Source organism: Aethalodelphis obliquidens, unplaced genomic scaffold (assembly GCF_003676395.1).
Source record: "Aethalodelphis obliquidens isolate GAN/ISIS:26980383/991018 unplaced genomic scaffold, ASM367639v1 scaffold42, whole genome shotgun sequence".
Lineage (NCBI taxonomy): Eukaryota > Metazoa > Chordata > Mammalia > Artiodactyla > Delphinidae > Aethalodelphis > Aethalodelphis obliquidens.
In genome coordinates this window covers 4,028,395-4,047,128 of record NW_020837986.1, presented here as the reverse complement: position 1 = coordinate 4,047,128, position 18,734 = coordinate 4,028,395, and the positions used below count along the sequence as shown (strand labels likewise).

Sequence of the window (18,734 nt, the reverse complement as noted above, 5' to 3'; positions counted from 1 at the left end):
AACATGGCACTAAACAGACCGTGAAAAGGATATTATTTACAGGAGGAGACCTGAAACAAGAAGGCAGAGCGTCTCCTTGTTCAACCTGGGAACGTGTGCATTTGGCAACTCAAAGTTTTCATCTCTCTGCGCATGTCCGTGAGTGACCGTGAAAGCACTGTGAGTACTGCTTTTGGTATCACAATTACATTTTAGCAAGTAGATGAATTTGCAATCATGGAGTCTGCAGATATTAAGGACAGACTGTATTTCTGTATCTACATTCCATGTAATATACATCTCCCCCTTGGCTTCAGGATCCATAAAAACCAAGATCATCTCTATTTTATCCATCATGCTACCTAGTTAATACCTATTTGTATTTATTGAAGTAAAAATAATAAGTGCATGGGAAAATGTTCATTATATACTACTAAATAATCAGTTATAGAACATGTACACTTTGGCTTCATTTTGTGTAAAGAGATGTAGCATTAGAAAAAACTAAAACAAACCATTGGAAGAGTTACACCAAAATCTGGAGTAGTTATCTCCAAGTGGCGGGGTTATGGGTGATTTTTATATTCTTTTGATGTTTTTCTGTATCTTCCAAAATAAAAATAATAGAAACATATTTCTCTCACCATCACTCTAAAACGCCATGAAAATGTGAAGAGCTGCCCTAACTTTCCCAACACGTACAGAAGTCTGAACAATTCCAGGTATCAGAGTCGCTCTAACTTGCAAGCAAACATATTGATCCGCATCCCTCCAGGCTGTTCATATGATGGGGTTTACAGTTCACCCCCAGAGGACCAGAACTCTCCTAGGTAATATCTTTCATCTGGTATCTTTGAAAATATGTGGCCAGAATGAAGTTGAATGCTCTTGGCATATTACAGGCATTCCGTTGCCCAATCATTCTGAATCCTAAACTCCCCGCAATACAGAATATCATTCATCTTGTTAGCCACACCTAATTGAGGATGCATGCCCATCCTTGCTTCAAACTTCTGGATGTACCAGCCAGACACGGAAGTGAAATGCACAAGGCTCTGTCCTCAGGGAGTTCAGAGTCCAGGACAGCTCAAGACAGTGGGATGGCCGTGAACTGCCTGCCAGAGGCCTTTAGATGCCTAAACTGCCATGGCTTTGATTAAATGCTTTGGGGTGGGTGCAGGGGCCAAGGGCACATACCATACCTACTGTAAAAGGCAATTATGGGTCCATTATTGACTTCTTCCTTGGGATACTCCTCTGGGCTCCATTTTATTGTGCTTAGTTCATATACCATCCTATATAAAATAGCCTGGGCCAACTTTAAGTGGACTTTCTGCTTAACCTTCAAATTCAAAAAAGGAATCAATTAATCAGAACCCCTGCCTCCTCCTGTCCCCCCCTCCTTTCCCCCAAGCTATCAGGTTAATCCGGGATTCACAGCTCATTGGAACCTTGGACAGTAGCCGGAGGGCAGGAGTCAGAGTTTGGGGTCAGGATGTTATTTCACAGCTATCCCAAGGTCTGAGATATAGGGAAGGTCTCGTAACTCCTGAGGGCTTCTATGTTCCCCTAGAGTAAAACGGTGGTGATTATCCCAGTTAGTCTCAGAGTCACGATGAGGATCAATAACGTTCATAAAAGGCTCTAGAAAGACAGTATTGTAAAGGATTTACAAACACAGGTGGCATTGGCCACTTGGACAGGGCCTGGGGTTTTCCTCCCAAAATGAGTTTCCCGAACTGTGGTCTGGATGTCTGCCCGGCTATTACGCCAGGTCAGGAGATGCACAGTTAGGGTCCTCCTTTCTCTGACAGGCTTTCTTTTGCAAACCTTCTTTGGGTCAGGCTCCCAGCTTCCTTCCCTTCTCCATAAAGAATTCCCTCCTCCCTTCCTCAGTTCCTCATTGCTTGGAGGAACTTATTAATAAGCTTATTGCTTGGAGGAACTTATTAATAAGCTTATTCCACCAATGGGGCTGAGACAACAGGTCAAATGGTTATAAAGCAAGTTGAAACCTAACTGCATCCCAAACACCAACATAAACCCCATATCAATTAATGAGTTCAATGTAACACGTGAAACTATTAGAAACACCAACTTGGTAATAGTTTTTATCTCTGATAGACGCCTTGTTGGGTCACTTAAATTTTTGTCTCTGTGTTTTTCTGCTTTTCCAAATTTTCTGCAGTGTAGCACGTATATCTCCACAACATCCATGCGTTCAACACCAATTTACTGAGGGCCTACTATGCGTCAGTCACGATTCCAGGCACTAGTGACCAGAACGGATGAAGCTAGAGTGTCCTTGGGGAAGCACAAAGTCTAGTGGACAGGCATGCAATAAACAAACAGACACAAATAATTAGATAATCACAAACTGGGATAAGTTCTGTGAACAGTGTCATAAATTGTTCGAAGGGGGAGTGGGAAGGAGACTAACTTATATTAGGGTGTCAAGTAGGGTCTCTCTGTGAAGTGACCTTTAAAGCGACATGCAAAGGAGAAGGATGAATGAGCTGGTGAAGAGTATGAGTGGGGAGAGAGTTCCAGGGAGAGGGAACAGCCTGGGCAAAGGCCCTGAAGCACGAGAGGGTGGCCATGGTGTTTTTGAAGAACAGAAAAAAGACTAGCGTGGCAGCTGGCACACGTGAGCGAGGCAGAGGCAATGCAGAAGCGGAGGTTATGAATAGACATGAATTAAAGCAGACTTGAAATATCACTTCATGCCTATGAAGTGCTCAAATTTTTAAAAGATGACAGTATATAACTTTGCCAAGGGTTACACTAAAAGTGCTCATATCATTAAAAAATAGCATAATTATTTCATTGACAGCAATCTGTGAAATGCAGCAAAAGCCATAAGGACGTCTCTAACTTTTAATACCTTACTCCTTGAAATTCAGCCTAGAATATCATTCAAACAGAAGGTTACAAGGCAGGAAGATGGTGACATTTTGGAAACACCCAAATATCCAACAATACAGGAATTGTTAAGCAAAATTTTGGCAATTAAGACTCTATGGGACACTAAGAAGCCATTAAAACAATGTTGAAAATTCCTTAAGAACATGTAAAATATTTACTTTATGGTGTTGAGTGACAGGCGGAGACATAGGACGTGAGGCATAATTACATAAGAATGGGGTCAATGATTGAAAAGGAATATGTACTTACAAAGAAATTAATTGGTATGTGAGATATATTTTCTATTTGCTTTGCTGTAGATACTGCATTACTCTTTTCAAGTACAAGGATGAGGAGGACAAAGAAGGAAGAACAGCAGCAGACACGACAGTAGCTGCAGCAACTGTACCTGCTTTTAGCCCTGGGCCCAGCTGGAAAAGGACTGGTGGGAAGAGTTACACGCTTCTAATGATTCAAGACATCCCCTGCTAGGGAAGTCTATACGGTGGATGGACATCCACTCGGTGGTGGGTCCCCACAGACCTTCCTGCCACAGCTCCACTTAAGATGCTCAAAACGACTGAGGGTCAAGCCAGTGGTGGGTATGATTTAGAAACCACCACTGAATGACGCTCTGGTTTCCCTGCTTTCTGGCATGCGCAGCCAGTTCCTCCGCATCCAGCCAGCTTTGTGCTCCCTGACGCACAGGCTATTCCACTCTTAGTGTAATGAGGTCTCTGCATTCCAGAATGCCAGTGATGGGCAAGGCACCCTGGGATCTCCCTGGCCCTGACATAATTTTGGCGGAGGGTGCACACCAAGCTCTTGAAATTGTCGGCCCTCCCAGATCCCTTTGGGAAGCGGCAAGTGGCTACCCTTTGTCCCTTGGACCCACTGCAGTGAAGATCTTAGGGTTTACTGGTGAGGAGGGCCTGGGCAGGGAGAGAGAGAGAGAGAGAGCCTCTAGGCTGTTAAATTGCCTGAAGCTCCAATCTACTAAGCACCTACTAAGTTGCAGGCGTTGTACCAGGCACTTACAGTTATATAGCCAGGTGGGGTAAGAGCAGGGATTAGAGTCAGACTTGATAGGCTCTAACCTCAGCCACTTCCTAGTAAGCTTCATGACTTGCAACAAAGTACTTAACCTCTCTAAGCTTTGGTAGTGACGGTGCTGATGGCCCTACCTTCCTTTTGGGGGCTGCAAGCAGATTCACTGCAATATTAGCCATCATTAATATTAACGACCCTTATTTCTATCCAGGGAGATAAGCGGTATAATCCCCATTTAACAGATGGGTAAATGGGATCAGAGAGGTTAAGCCAACTGCCCAAAGCTGTCTAGCATCCTAAGGGCAGAACCTGGATTCCAATTCAGATGGAGCTGTAGGGAGACTCTTCATCCGACTACCCCTTTCTCCATCTGAGCAGAGAGTAAAGCTTGGTTTGCATCCCAGGGCTCAGCAAATGTGCAACTGTTCTTGCACCTTCCAGGAATGTCAATGATTTACTAACTATGATAAAAATAATCTCTCACATTTATACAGAGTGCTTTAACATTTATAATAATCTTTCACGTTCACATTTGACTTTAAGGGGGAAACCTGCTTTCAAGTTGTATAAATTTTATATAACACAGCAAAACAAAGAAAACATTTACAGTGACCCATAATCTCATTTATGTATATATATTATATATACACACATACACACACATATATCCCTATAAATGTAAATATACACCATATATAGGGTATGTGTTTTCTGTACGTGTGCATGAGAGCCCATAGACTAAAATATATTTTTTAAGGGAGGGTTGGTCCCATTAAAAGAAAGCCTTTGGTCTCAGCTAAGATCTCTTAGCTGCCCTCCCTACACTGCCCCTTTAATGTTCACCTCAATGCAAAAGATGTGCAAAGACAGGACTGGACCTGAAGTTGGGGACCTCTCCGGAAATGAGAAGAAATCTTTGCATCACCTGTAGGTGATCTGGGAGAGAGAGGAGAGGAAAATGGGAAAAATCCCTGCCCACTGAAAGGACTTTTAAGGCTGTGAAAGGATTTTGAGTTGTCTGCTGGTCAGCCCTGCAATGTCATCTCTTGCCTGTGCCCCTCCCCTCCTCCCAAGCATCAGGAGAGGTACTGCTGCTGCAGAAAACAGCCTGGTGCTCATGCAGCTTTGGGACAGCAGGAGAGAGGGGCCAGTTTCACATCTGACCCCATTAGGACAGCCAGGAAAAACAGAGTGACGCTCTGGAACTCAGAGCAGGCAGTGAACAGGGGCCACAGGTGCTCCCCTGGGAATCTCCAGATGTCTTCGGGGGCAGGATCAAACCAAGTGCAGGATCTGGAATGGGGGATTCTGCTCAATACTTCATAGCTCTAACTGACAAATGGGCACCAGCTGAGAAATGGCCTGTGCATTTATATTTCAAAAAATTGGGACAGTAATTACACATGTGGTTTCGTAAGCTTTTTTTTTTTTTTAAACTTACCATAGCATGAACCCATGCCATTAGATATTCCCTGAAAACATGGTTTGTAATATCGGCATAGAATTCCACCGTGTGCATGCATAAAACTTTACTTAACTATGTTCCTACTGGGGCAGTTAGGTGATTTCCAAGTTTTTGCCTTTATAAATAATACAGTGATGACCTCCATGTACACGATTCTTTTCCAGCAGCTCTGATTAGTTTGTTAGAAAAAAAATGAGCAAATTGTCCTCTAAATGCACTGTGCCAGCCTACCCACCTGCAGAAATGCCTGCTTCCTTTGTCCTTGACAGCGCTGGTTATCATCACTTAAAAGTAGATATATTTTGGTAATCTTACAGGTTAAAATTCATTTATTTGATTATCTGTGACACTGGACATTTTAAATTTGTTTTTCACCATTCATATATTGTTTGTCGGTTACCTATTTATACCTTTTAGGCCTTTCTAAAAAAACATCAGTGTGATGACATTTTTATTGACTTATTAGAGCTCTTTACGTGTAAGAATATCATCCCTTTTTTCTCTATTTTGTCACATAGTTTTCCACACTGTCTACCTATTTGCTTTCTGAATTTTGTTAGTATAGCATTAGGGGATTTTTCTTCTTCTTCCTTTTTTACATAATAAATTTGTAAGCCATGACTCAATGGTGGATGCATTTCCTTTGAATGAACTGTAATTCCTTCCTCATACAGAACAATATTTTCTTTATTTTCTTCTAGTTCTTGCTTTTTTCTGCTTTTAACTTCTTAATCGATCCAGAATTTATTTATTAGCATATCGTGATATCTATGCAATGCATTCTATTTCAATTCCAAATTATTAACCAATTACAGATATACTATGTTTATATGAATTCTCCATGCAAATAAACTTTGAAAGCCAGTTTCACTCTATGTTGGATTATTTTCTGGGCTTTAACTTTTTTTTTTTTTTTTTGCGGTACCCGGGCCTCTCACTGCTGTGCCCTCTCCCGTTGCGCAGCACAGGCTCCAGATGCGCAGGCTCAGCGGCCATGGCTCAAGGGCCCAGCCGCTCCGCGGCATGTGGGATCTTCCCAGACTGGGGCATGAACCCGTGTCCCTTGCATCGGCGGGCGGACTCTCAACCACTGCGCCACCAGGGAAGCCCTGGTCTTTAATTATTATAGCTATAATAAACACAGGTATTTCACAGTGAAATCCACCCCCCCGCCAAACCACCACTTTTAAAAGTGTTCTTCACTACACTCTCCTATATATTCTTTCAGATCAATTTTGAAATCACTCTGTCAAGTTCCAAAAAGAATCTCATTAGGGCTTTGATTGCAATTGTATTAAACCCATAAATTAATTTGGGGAGAACTGATATCTTCACAATATTAAACTTGCTAATCTAACAACATGATATATCTCTCCATTTATTCAGTTCTTGTTTTATCATCCTCGATAAAGTTTTGGGTGTGTGTTTTCATATAGTTTCTACACATTTCTTGGTTTTCTCCTAAGTATTTATATTTTAATTGCATTTGAGAATAGGATACATTTTGTTATTTTTTTATAATGGTGATTACGGGCATATAGCTATTGATTTTTGTTTATTTGCTTTGTGTCCGACCATAATACTGAAATCTCTTAGTAGTTCTAATAGCTTTTTTTTTTTTTTTTTTGGTTTAGTTTATTCTCTTAGGCTTTGAGGCTATAAGAACATTTTCTGCTAGAAATAAGAAAGTGCCTTTCCATTCCTAGCTTACCCAGAATTCTAATCTGTAATGAAGGCTGAATTTTTTCGAATTACTTTTCAGTCTCCCCGGAGAAGGTCAGATGGTTTCATCTTTTGACCCACTGATACGAAGCATCAGACCAATAGTCTTTCTAATATCCAACTTTTTTCATCGGTGCATTTCTGATCACGGTGCCTTATGCTTTCATTATGATGCTGGATTTCAGGGGTCATATGAGGAAGGGCTGGAGCTTTGCAGCTATGTAATTAGAAGTTCAATTCCCAGCTGGGCCACTTCGGCAGGTATATGGCCTTGGGTCAGTCACTTACCTTCCAGTCAGTGGAGGAAATTGTACCCACCCTCCTAGTGCAAGAATTACAAATAAAATAGTTACTTGTAACAAGCTCAATACAATGGCCCTCAGCGTGCGGAAGATACTCAAGCTACCATACTCAAGGGTAGCTGCTGTTTTCATTACTATAACCATCCATTTTCTTTGTGCTGTTATTTCAAGATTTCCATCAGTACAGGAATGACTGCCCTCCAATGTTAATATATTTGGGGGCCATGTCTTTAGTCCAGCTAGCTTGATAAACAAACACTGTTAGCTTTTATTCTCATTAATACCTCTCTGTGGCTCACTTTTTCTTTAAACTCAACCTTCAAAGTTAGGAAGGACGGGGGAGTGTTTACCAGGGTGTGTTTGCTGACTTATTGTACTTCATCTCCCAGGTGGGCCTAGTTCTCTGGGGCGCAGAGGGTCGCAGAAAAATCTAAACGTAACAGGATGTTTAATAGGGCTTTTCTTGTCACTTTGGAATTTTACCCAAGGCTACAAAACCAAGAAGAGTAAGGAGTAAGTGCTGCCCTGTTCTACACAGAACAGCTAAGACACTTCCAGATGTCCCTTCCAGAGACTGCTAAGAGGTGTCCAACTGGACCCTCACTCTTTGCTCTGATACCACGCTCAGTCCATCCAGTAAGGAGACTGTACAGGCTGGGATGAAAGTCCCTGAGGTTGTGAATTGCAGGTGTAAAGTGAGAAAACTTTCTTTTCTCCTCCTCTTCCCTAAGCCAACTGGGAGCGGGGTCTAAGGTAACCACTTGTAGGTACTATGTGTGCAGTGGGAGGGAGGGGAGAGGGGCCACAGGAAGAGGAGGTGGACATCTCGTGCCCTAGCAGATGCTTTGCTCCTCTGCAGACGCTTCTTGTCTCATGCAGCAGCTCCTGAACCAGGTGTGATGAGAAGAGGCCTTCCCTCCTCTTCACCCCCTTGGAGGTAACTCTCTCCAAGGTCCTACCCTCCAGGGAAGAAAGGAAGTGTCAAAGCAGCAGAGACACTGGCATGGGGGAGGGAGGGGAAGTGAAGGAATAGTCAGCTCCCCGTCTCCAAGTCATTTAGAGGAAGAGGTGGCCACAGTCCCTCTTCTGTGGCTGCCTTCAGTCTGGGATCAAGGGCACTGTTCGGGCGATAATGGTCCTTTGAGCATGGTATGGCCTGCATGGGAGACCTCTCCTCCCCTCGTTTCTCACACTGTTAATGAGTTCTCCGTGAATCTTTAAATTTTGCTTTGATTCTCGGTGGAAGGGTGATTCTACTTCCACTGGCTAACCTTGCTGTGTTTCCCGAAGATTTATGGACCATCCCACCAAGATCACAGCAGATGAGTCAGATGTCTGTGCTCGTACCACCATCCTGCCCAGAAGGAAGTTTCCATTTACTTCTAATTCAGAGCCCTACGAGTTAAGCCAGGTTATGCTACCCCCACCTTACAGAGTGAAACTGAGGCTTAGAGAAATGAGAAAAATAAAAAGAATAGCCTCACAATGCTAGTTACGGAGCTCTGTTCTATTTTCTAGACCCTAAATTCCTCTTTCCCTCTCTCTATCCCTCCACTCTGCCCTAGAACTGCAAGCTAGACTAAAAACACACCAATCTGAGCATGCTCACTGCAGAGGGTCAGGACTCACCTCCACTCCCTGTCTGCCAAGGCCTCATTCCCACCAGCCTTGGCCTCCCAGAAGACAGAAGGGTCTGGAAAGCATGCTTCTCTCTCTTACTTAAGACTGGAGACAGAATTATAAAAGGACAATTCCCATCTCCCCCTCCCGCATTATCAAGAACCACTGCAGCCTCCTCTAGGTCCTGCAGCCACACGTCAAAGACTCCGGAACACCTGCAGAGCCACTCATCAGAGCTTCTGCGTGAATCCACCGCTGAGAAAGTGAAGAGAAGAGCAACTGGAGAAATCCTCTACAGCAGGGTCCATGATGCTACAGTGAAGGGAATCTTCCCAGGCCTGAGATTATTTCTAAAAACTGTTCATTAAGAGGCTTCTGTGTCCTGGGTTCTCTGCTAGGCAGATAACGTGTCTCACTGAAGCCTCCCAACACAGTGGTACACTGTAATCTCTCACAAATGGAAGAAAAGAAACTGAGGCACCGACAGGAGAAGGAATTCACCCATGGTCATCCAGCTCACACGTGCCAGCTTGAAATAAAAATCAGAATCTTTTTAGCTCTAAAGTCCCTCTTCTTTTCACTAAATTCTAATGACTACCCTCACTTCACCGAGCCCAGCAATTGGAATTTCTCTTTTTTATCCCCTTGGAGAAAAGAGCAGGGCAGACACATATCCCTTCGAGTAGAAATCCATAAATATGTAAATAAAATATAATGTGCAATCAACCCTCAGGTGGAGGCAATAGGAAGAGAGCTCTCCAAATCAGCAGTGCGTGTCGCGTGTCTGGCTGTATCAAGTCGCTTTTCACTTCGAGAGCCTGAACCCTGTGAGACCACGATGAAGTGGACTCCCAGGCAAGGGCCCTTTGATTTACAAGAGGAAGCGATCACAGGGGGATGTATGATCGCTTGGCTTGCTGGACCGTTGAGGTGTGATTCCATAGCTATGATGTGAAGAGAGCTGCCCAGGGTCTGGCTGAAACACAGCTTTTGGGGAAAGAGATTTCTGGAGCATAAGAGAGAAAACTTTAGTTGCTATAGACCTGTTTTTGAGATATGGAGGAACAGGTCACCCGAAAGTAAAACCAGAATCCATAAGTGAGTGTTGCATGGAGGCAGATATGGGTAAAAATGAGGGAGAGTTTCTGAGTGATCATTTTAAGACATCAACAAGCAGGTGCTCGGGCCATTAAAAGTGGTACCTGCAGAAAAGATGCAGGGCCAGGTTGGACCAGTATGGTGTCTGCACCTCTTTTCTTCTCACCTGCCTTCCCCGCTTACTGACCTTGGGCCCTATCGTCAACGCCATTGGCCTTGGTTCTCCTTGTGGACTCCAGACAGTTGATGCAAAGAGCCTGCCTACTGCCCCTACTCTTTCAACCTAATGGATACTCTCTGCTCCTAACTAGGACCCCATCCAGAGTTTTATGATAACTAGGCTAACACTGGGTAGTGAATAATAATAACCACCCAGGATCCCCAGCAGCGACCTGGTCTTCCATGGGAGAACATGAGCACCCCCATCAGAGGTGGCATTCAAGGTGAGACTGGGTGGGCACCAGAGTGCCCCTCTAGGACCCAGCTCCTATGATTGGACGTCTGCTATTGCGTTTGTGCCAGAGAAAACCACCTGTTGCTCTAGACCAGAAAATCTCTGAGAGTCCAGACTACAGTATGATCATCGTGTTCTGAAATGGGATTTCCCATGGGATGATGAAACACAACAAAAGAATACGGCCCACCCTTCCAATGACAGTCAGTCCAGAGAAGTGGACAAGTAAGGCTTCCTGTTTTGATATCATTACTCATAATCATAACATCCATAACAATAATAGCAACAAATAAGGATTTGTTTCATTACAGGTATCTAAAGAGCGTTTTGAGCTTTTCAAAGCACTTTGATGTACGTTATCATGTTTGCTCCCCAGGCTTAGACCTCAGGAAAGATGGCGAATGATTCAACTGACCAAAAGGAACAAAATGATGAATAGAAGAAAAAAAAACGAATGGGGCATCTCAAGAGAATAGCATGAAGAAAGAGAATTAAACTGCTTTCATTGGTACAAAGATGTCCTTTTGATTTTCAAACCCAGGTGCAACCTGGTAGTTCTCCTGGAAGAAGAAGAGATAACGTTCTGGTCTCTCCTGAGCTCCAGGTTGACCTATACCATCACCTGCTGTGCAGCTGCACCTCAAACACAACATATTCAAACCTGGGCTGGCTTTCTCGCCCCTAAAGTGTCTTCTGTGTTTTCCATCTCAGAAGACAGCTCCATCACTCATCTCCCAGGCATCCAAACCAGAAGCCTGGGAGTGTCATCTACGGCTCTCGTCTCTTATCCTCACATTACTAGGTTCCTATCTGGTAAATCTGTCCAGGCTCGAGCTTAATTGGCTAAGGGTCTTGCTATGAACTCTAGACTATTGGCCTGGGACACTGCACTGTAACTAAACTCTTGACAATCTCTCCCCTTAAGGGTTAGAACCTGCTCCCAGTGCCCCAAGAATCTACCTAGTGACCTGGCAGACCTGGCAGAACCAGAATCATCGCCACCTGCCCTTGCTGAATTGGGCCTCCTGGCATCTTCTTGATACCTGAGCTTGTAGCTTCCAGTTGCATGCCTTGGCCACCAGTACCTAGCACAGAGCTGGGCACATGGAAGGGACTCAGCAGATGTCTGATGAACAGGACTATAGCTGCAGTGCATGGAGGCTATTCACACTCAGCTTGTCTCCATAGTTACCAGTCTCTTTATCACTCAGTCCCACCCTCAAGAGAACATTTGCAGAGGAAACTCCATCAAACCATGTGATGGAGAGTTCCTTAGGCCGAGAGATTTAGCTGTAAGAAGGTAATTGACTTGTGAGCTTCATCTGATGATTCTGTGCCTCCGTTTTTTCCCATCTACCTCTCAGAACTGCCTCAAGGATCAAGCAATATAATGGACACACTACCAAAGTGGCACCTGGGTATGACACTCTATCAGTGGTTCTTAAATGTGGGTGTGCATCGGCATCCCTCAGAGAGCTCCTTACAGCACAGATCTCTGGCCTCCATCCCCAGAATTTCTGATTCACTAGGTCAGGGAACAGGGCCTGAGAATTTGCATTTCTAACGAGTCCCCTGGTGATGCCGATGCTTTTCGTTCAGGACAAAACTTTGAACTCCACTGCTCGAGATCATTTTAACAGCATTGCTCTTTCCACGCCAAACTTGTTTTTCTCCACAAAGTGTGCTATTTCGGTACTTGACTTCATGCTTTACTCTCTTTGCTGTTTTGTCGGAATCTTAACCCAGTCTGTAAATTCCTCTGGGCAGAAATTATACCTTCCACACTCCACACTCTCTCATTTTCTGTTTTGTAAAATAATGAGTACATTTCCAGTATGATTAATAATAGAATAGAGAAAGGGGGAAAAAACTCAGACTACCAACCCCAATAAACAGCCTCCACAAGTGGATATCAGCCCTGGAATTCTCTTAAAAATTAATTATGAGGCAAAGAACATTCTACTATCAGTAGCAGTGTGGAAAAGATGATTACCTCTTTGATGACACATTTTGTAAAATGTGGGTTATTCAAGATTTTAGGCATAACTTACTTAAACATCAATATTTTTTGAAATATAAAACCACAAACAGCATTTTCAACTCATAATTTTTATACTGATAGTCAGACAATCGTGTTTGCAACATGTAAAATCCATTACACAGCCACGGCAACAGTTTGCAATAGATTGTAAATTTTTATTGAGATGATCATCTTGCGACTGAATTTCAAAATGCATTATATGATCATCAGCAAATAAGTCCATGGGGGCTGCTAAAGTGCTTTGAATATCATTTATAAAGATCAAAAACCCTGGAAACCCTGTAGAAAGAGAAAAGTCTCATCGGCAGGATCAAATCAATTATTTTTATGGATGAATACTGAATTGCAAAGCTGAGATAAGGTATTACCTGGTTTAATAACACATCCTTATGTCTTTTTAAAGTAGTAAGTTTTATAATCAAGTTTCAATGAGGAATTTTACCAAAGGCCTGTTTTTGAAACTAATCAAGAAAATGGCATCTCCGTTCATCGTGGTGGTTCAATAACATTCAAAGGAATATTCCCAAGCAAAGGAAATACTCACTAACTCTGGGTTACATGCTACCAAGACGCACCACTGAGATATTTAAGAATGGTTACACTCAATTCTGCTATAACGCTTACTTTGAAAATGCAAATGTCTTCCAACATGATTGATATGTTAGGGAACAAAGAGAGGACAGCGTGAATTTCACATTTGCTATGTGAGATTTTGTACACAGAAACACTAGTGAAGCAGAAAACCGCACCCAGCTGGACTGAGTCACATAGGAACACACAAGACGCACCCACCTCAAACATCTACCTGCTTCCTTCGTTCACTGTGTGCGTTACAAGCCACATTGATCCACACATGGTGTCACAGCTTACTGGCACTTTCAGACAGCCCTCCTCCACCACTGCACAGTAGCTCATGGGCTGCAGCCTTCCTGATACCCACTTCCACAGGCAAACTCCAGGGCGTTTCACGGTAACACCCCATTTGTATTACAGTATTTATGCATATCTTAGCCATTAACACATGTACAATTGTGCTGCCATTTTTACTAGTTCCTCTCTTTTTGGTGTGTCACTGATGAGTGCTGTACCCCAGCCCCATTTTCCCCCATAAGCCCAGTGGTTTTTACTGCATAACTTTGAATAGTGCAACGATTTTTAGGCACACATATGTTGCATTATAGCAGAACTGACTGTGTTTTACTTTTTTGTTCCATGGAAGTCACTGTGCTGATGGGTCCTTCTCTCCCCACCCAGAAGTCATCAAGGATTCCTTTTCCCTCAGAAGTCAATGGCTCATGTTGCCACTTCCCTGGTCCCCCACTGGGGCACCCCCAGCTCTGTACCACATGATCAAGGGCATTCGAGTCAGGGAACCTGAGGGCAAATCCTGAGTGTGCTGTTGGCCAATTCTATGACTTTGGATAAAACTTTAAAAAATATTGAGTCTCTATTCTTTCATTTATATATGAGATAAAAGTACTTACATCAAATGGTTACTTAGGAAAAATGAGATAAAATAAATAATGTGATTTGCAGCAAAAAACAAACAAACCCATAAAACACTGAGTCCTTTTAATTTCTTGAGTTGCATTTGAAGCCAGAACATCTCAGGGGTACAGTCAGGGGTATAATCCCAGACAACACCCCTTGTTAGAAACACCACAGAAGCCTAGAGCTCTTGCGGATGATACAAAGAACACTCCCATACACAGCCCTAGTCAGCAAACTCTTTAGCAGCATCCGGACACCTCAGAGAAACCGTTGGAGCCTGGCTGGAGGGAACACTGACCAGGAGCCTGTAGGGATGTAGAATCCAAAGGACCCTTGGACAGAGAGTCTCAGCCCAGACTCCTAAGCAGGTGCCAGAAACCCCCAAGGGACACAGAGGTGGGCGGCTCTCAAGAACTAAGGCATTTCCAGAATCCACTGAGAGACGCTTTCAGAGCCAGGAGGCACTCAAGATGCAGCTGGCACCAGGAGCCCCTCAGAGACAGAACCAGAACCAGGAGCCCTCGGGGACACTGTCAAAACCAAGAGCTCATTAGGGTCACAGGCCCAGCCCAGAGATCCTCAGGGCCAAAAATAAAACCAGAACACCTGACATACGCAACAAGAATCAGAACCACTCAGACACATAGACCAAATGAAGCCTCAGGTCACATGGTCAGAGCCACGAGCCCCCAGAGATACAACCAGAGCCTGGAACCTTCAGAGACACAGCCAGGAGCTCTCAGAGAAGCAGGCCCAGGAGCCCTCAAAGAAACAAGGCCAGGAGCCCTGAGAGACACTGTCAGCACTAGGAAGGCTCAGACACGCCAGTGGCACCAGAAGCCCTTGGAGAGAGGGAACCAGTGTCCCGGGAAACACTGTCAGGACCAGGAACCTCTCCATGACACAGCTAGAGTCAGGTGCTTCTTAGACTCCCAGTCAAAGCCAGGAGGTCCCCAGAGATGCCTCTGGAGCCTCTAAGGCAAGACCAAAACTCTGGTGTTTTTTTTATCACAGCAGGAAGCACACTCATACCAAAGTGGAGGAATTACTGTCACGGGAGCAATCACTCCCAGCAACTGCCCAACCTCTCAAAACGGAGCCAGGAAGAAGAGTCCTACCTGCACACTTGGTTCTGGTGGTGAGGGGAGGCCCTGGTGGTCCCGTGCCCCCTTCCCCTGGTCGCGTGAGCAGTACCCGGATCTCATACTCCACATCGGGGTCCAGGTGCCACAGCTTATAGTTGGGAGAGTCGACGATGTGGGTCTCTGCCCAGGTGCCGGTGGTGGTGCGGTACTCCACCTCCTTCAGGATGATGGGGCCGTCTCCAATGATGGAGTTGGCATTCGGCTTGATCCACAAGTATGTGGCCCCCACGGCCAGCAGCTCTGGGGGGGCGATGGGTGTGGGAGGCTCTGAAAGACAGGAATCAGCAAAGGATGTCAGACCCAAATGGTTTACAGAGCAGACTCCAAACACGTGAGGACAAAGGACAGAATTCCGGACAGCCAATGAAAACAGCCCAAATCCCTTTCTCAACCCATTCACGTCCTACTTTAATTAAATCATTGTATGTAAATACCTGAATCAGCATTTCTTAAGTAACTATATTCAACACCTACTGTATCTCCTTCATTTAAAGAAAGGAAAGAATGATGGCCATTGTGAGGAAAAGATTTTTCTTGAACACGGCAAAGATGCCTGGGGCAATAGTCTCTTTTCTATCCTCAAATGAGAACCTGCCTTTACTAAAGCGGAGTTTGGTTCAAAACCCAGGAGAGGCAGGAGTTTACAAACATTTCTTTTATAGGGACACGTAGATTGTTAGTGGATGTTCTTCCAAATAGTGATAGGAGCCTAAGTAGCAAAGGGATGATGGCATAGCAGGAATTCAGCTTCTTCCTCAACCCTAGCGATCTCCACCATCAGAGAGAGGGGCGCTGGCCACAGTGACCCCAGTGGGAATCAAGGATCAAGGGAAAAGTCATGCTGAGTAATCTTGGATCTCCTATGTGTTGCCATCTCTCTTCCATTAAGTTCTGTAACCTCAGCTAAACAGGCCAGAATTGCAGCAAAGCATGAATGGTGGCCTCTTTCCGGCAATTTTTAGCTCACTGGCAAATTATCATTTACTTTATCCTCATTTACCAGAAAATCTCATCTGCAACACTTTGTGTAATACTTGGGACATTATCACCTCCGTTTTAATGAATTAAAAAACAGAACCCAAGTGATCAGTTCACCTAACCAAGACAGTGGAGCAGGTAAGGCAGGATGGGACCCACATCTGATGCCTTTCAAGACCAGCTCTCCCTTTGGAAAGCTGTTTGCCTCTCGATACCCATTTTCTACAGATCAATGTGGATATATTTATTTTTATTTGTAGCAAAAAATGGCAGTGGGACAACAATAAAGAAGTGAGAAGAAAGAGAAGATAGGCCCCCTTCCCTACCACCCAATATAATCACCATTTTTATTTCTCCATGTTCCATTCCAATTTCTATGCGTATACTTAAACCATATTTCTGTGGCTACAGTAACACACAGACCCAATGTAGATTTTCTTTCCTTCCCTCACTTATTAGATCCAAAGGACTTTGTTTATATACTATGTGGATTTTACCATCGCTCTCTTTAATAGTGATAGAACGATCCATCAGATAATTACACTAATTATTCTCTGATTGTTGGGCACATGAGTTGTTTGCTGCAATGAACATCTCTGTGCAAATGATTCCAGTCCATCTCGTCTCATATTTTCTTAGGACCAACTTCCAGGAAGGGATTATCTATCAAAGGGTATGAACAAGTTATTGATTCTTGGAGTAGAACTAGGAAGTGAAGGGTGGGGAAGGCATCTGGGGGTGGAGTACAACTTAGCTGTGCTCAAGAACTTCTGGAGAGCCTCTGAGCTATTCAGGTGGCTAAGGCAGGTATGAGTTTCAGTTTGGAACTCAGGTGAGAGCTCTGGGATAGATAGGGCTCATTCAGTGTTTTCTTTCTAATTAATTATCTAGCAACAAAGATTCTCCTGAAAGAGAATAATCATTATGAAGCAGAGGTGGACAATATTTTCTCAGTGTGACTCGAAGCAAACCTTCAGGGACAAGTTCAGATTGCCTCTATTATAGCCTGCCATTTGGTCAGAGAAGGAAATTAAGCAGATGAGTCAAGCTAGATGCTTTTCTTTACAAAGCCATGGAGGTTATTACTCAAGGCCTTGTTATCTCAAAGGTGTTTGCAGATTGATTTTTGGATAATTTGTTCCAGGTAGAGAAGTTGGCAGGCAGATAATTTCTGGGCTCATCCTCTGTGCATTTTAAATATATAGACCCTTTGATCACCATTATCAACTCTCCAGAGTTCCCATCAGTCTCCAATGAGGCCCCACGGGTGATATTTCATAGCTCTGTGATGACTCTGTCCAATTCCTTAGTATAATTATTCACAGACCAGCTCTGGACAGAATTAAGATCAGCAGGCTTTAATACTTTAAGGCTTGAGCAAGTGGCTACATTAAACTCTCTTCCACTGACTTTCCACAATGGTTTCTTCTCTCCTATTTCAGGCATTAGCAGTAAACTGCTGACCACCAGAAAGAAAACAAAGCATCAATCTTTCCAAATGTTTAGTCCCTTTTCATGTATTTCTGAAGGTAGGTGCAAGTAGAGTAACCAACATTCCCTCGAGGATATAAATGTCTCCATCTCAAATGACAAACTAGTTTACACGTCCATGTGCAGACTATCTTTCCCTCTGACCCCTCAAGAATTGTCAGGAAGTACATCCTAGTGTTTCCTGTACTTGGCACCAAGAGGCCATCAGATTATTCTTGTTTTTCCTGTTTTCAGTAACTTATAGATTTATAAATGGCATTCTTTAGAAGCCACATGTACTAGTGTTCAAAGAGAAAAAAGCAGGAATGAGACACAATGATTTTTTTGGTAGGTACCACCTTTTTAAATAATGCACAGAAAGACCGTGTTTATCTGTATCAGTTGTCCTCTCTGAGATGAACTGTTCAGATGGACAGTGCAAGAACTCTATGAAGACACCTAATCCAACCACCAGAGTCATCAGACAGGAAACCAAGGACCAGGGAGAGCCCATGAAGCTAGAAGGAGGTGTAGGCAGCTTTGGAACTCAGGGCCCAGGTAGCACTCCCGCCCATCGTTTTCTCCTCTTGTACTTGAGATGTTTAAGCAATTAACCAGAAAGATCACTGAAGGAAGTCTGTAAGAGTAGTCTTTAACTTTGGTTGATACAAAGGACCTTATGAAAATGTGGTGAGAAGTTCCAGACTTTCCCCAGGGAAATGCACATAAGCCTACTACTACCTAGAGTTCTGTACATCATTTCAGGAATTCACGAACCCCTTCTGAAGCCTCTACATGAACCCTTGAAGAGTCTATGCTGCAAATAAAGGAAATCCACAGAGATCCTAATGACAGCCCACATGCCCCTAATAGCTGACACTTCTCTGGGACCCGGACCCTTTGTTGCAGGGACTAAAGGCTGGGATCACAATCATGTAAGGAAATGGAACTTGATGTAGGGGTCATAGACCTAGTACTTCCAGGCTCCAGGTTCCCAAGCGTTTGGGTGAAAATC

At 43.8% G+C, this 18,734-nt stretch overlaps 1 protein-coding gene across 1 annotated transcript in view; it reads right to left on the bottom strand.

Annotated features, from left to right (window-relative positions):
• Positions 1-18,734, bottom strand: part of PTPRT (protein tyrosine phosphatase receptor type T) — a 1,082,400-nt gene that overhangs the window by 572,379 nt on the left and 491,287 nt on the right. Inside the window, exon 7 of the mRNA XM_027078280.1 lies at positions 15,245-15,538. Coding sequence (XP_026934081.1) covers positions 15,245-15,538 — 294 coding nt within the window. The remainder of the gene's footprint in view (positions 1-15,244; positions 15,539-18,734) is intronic.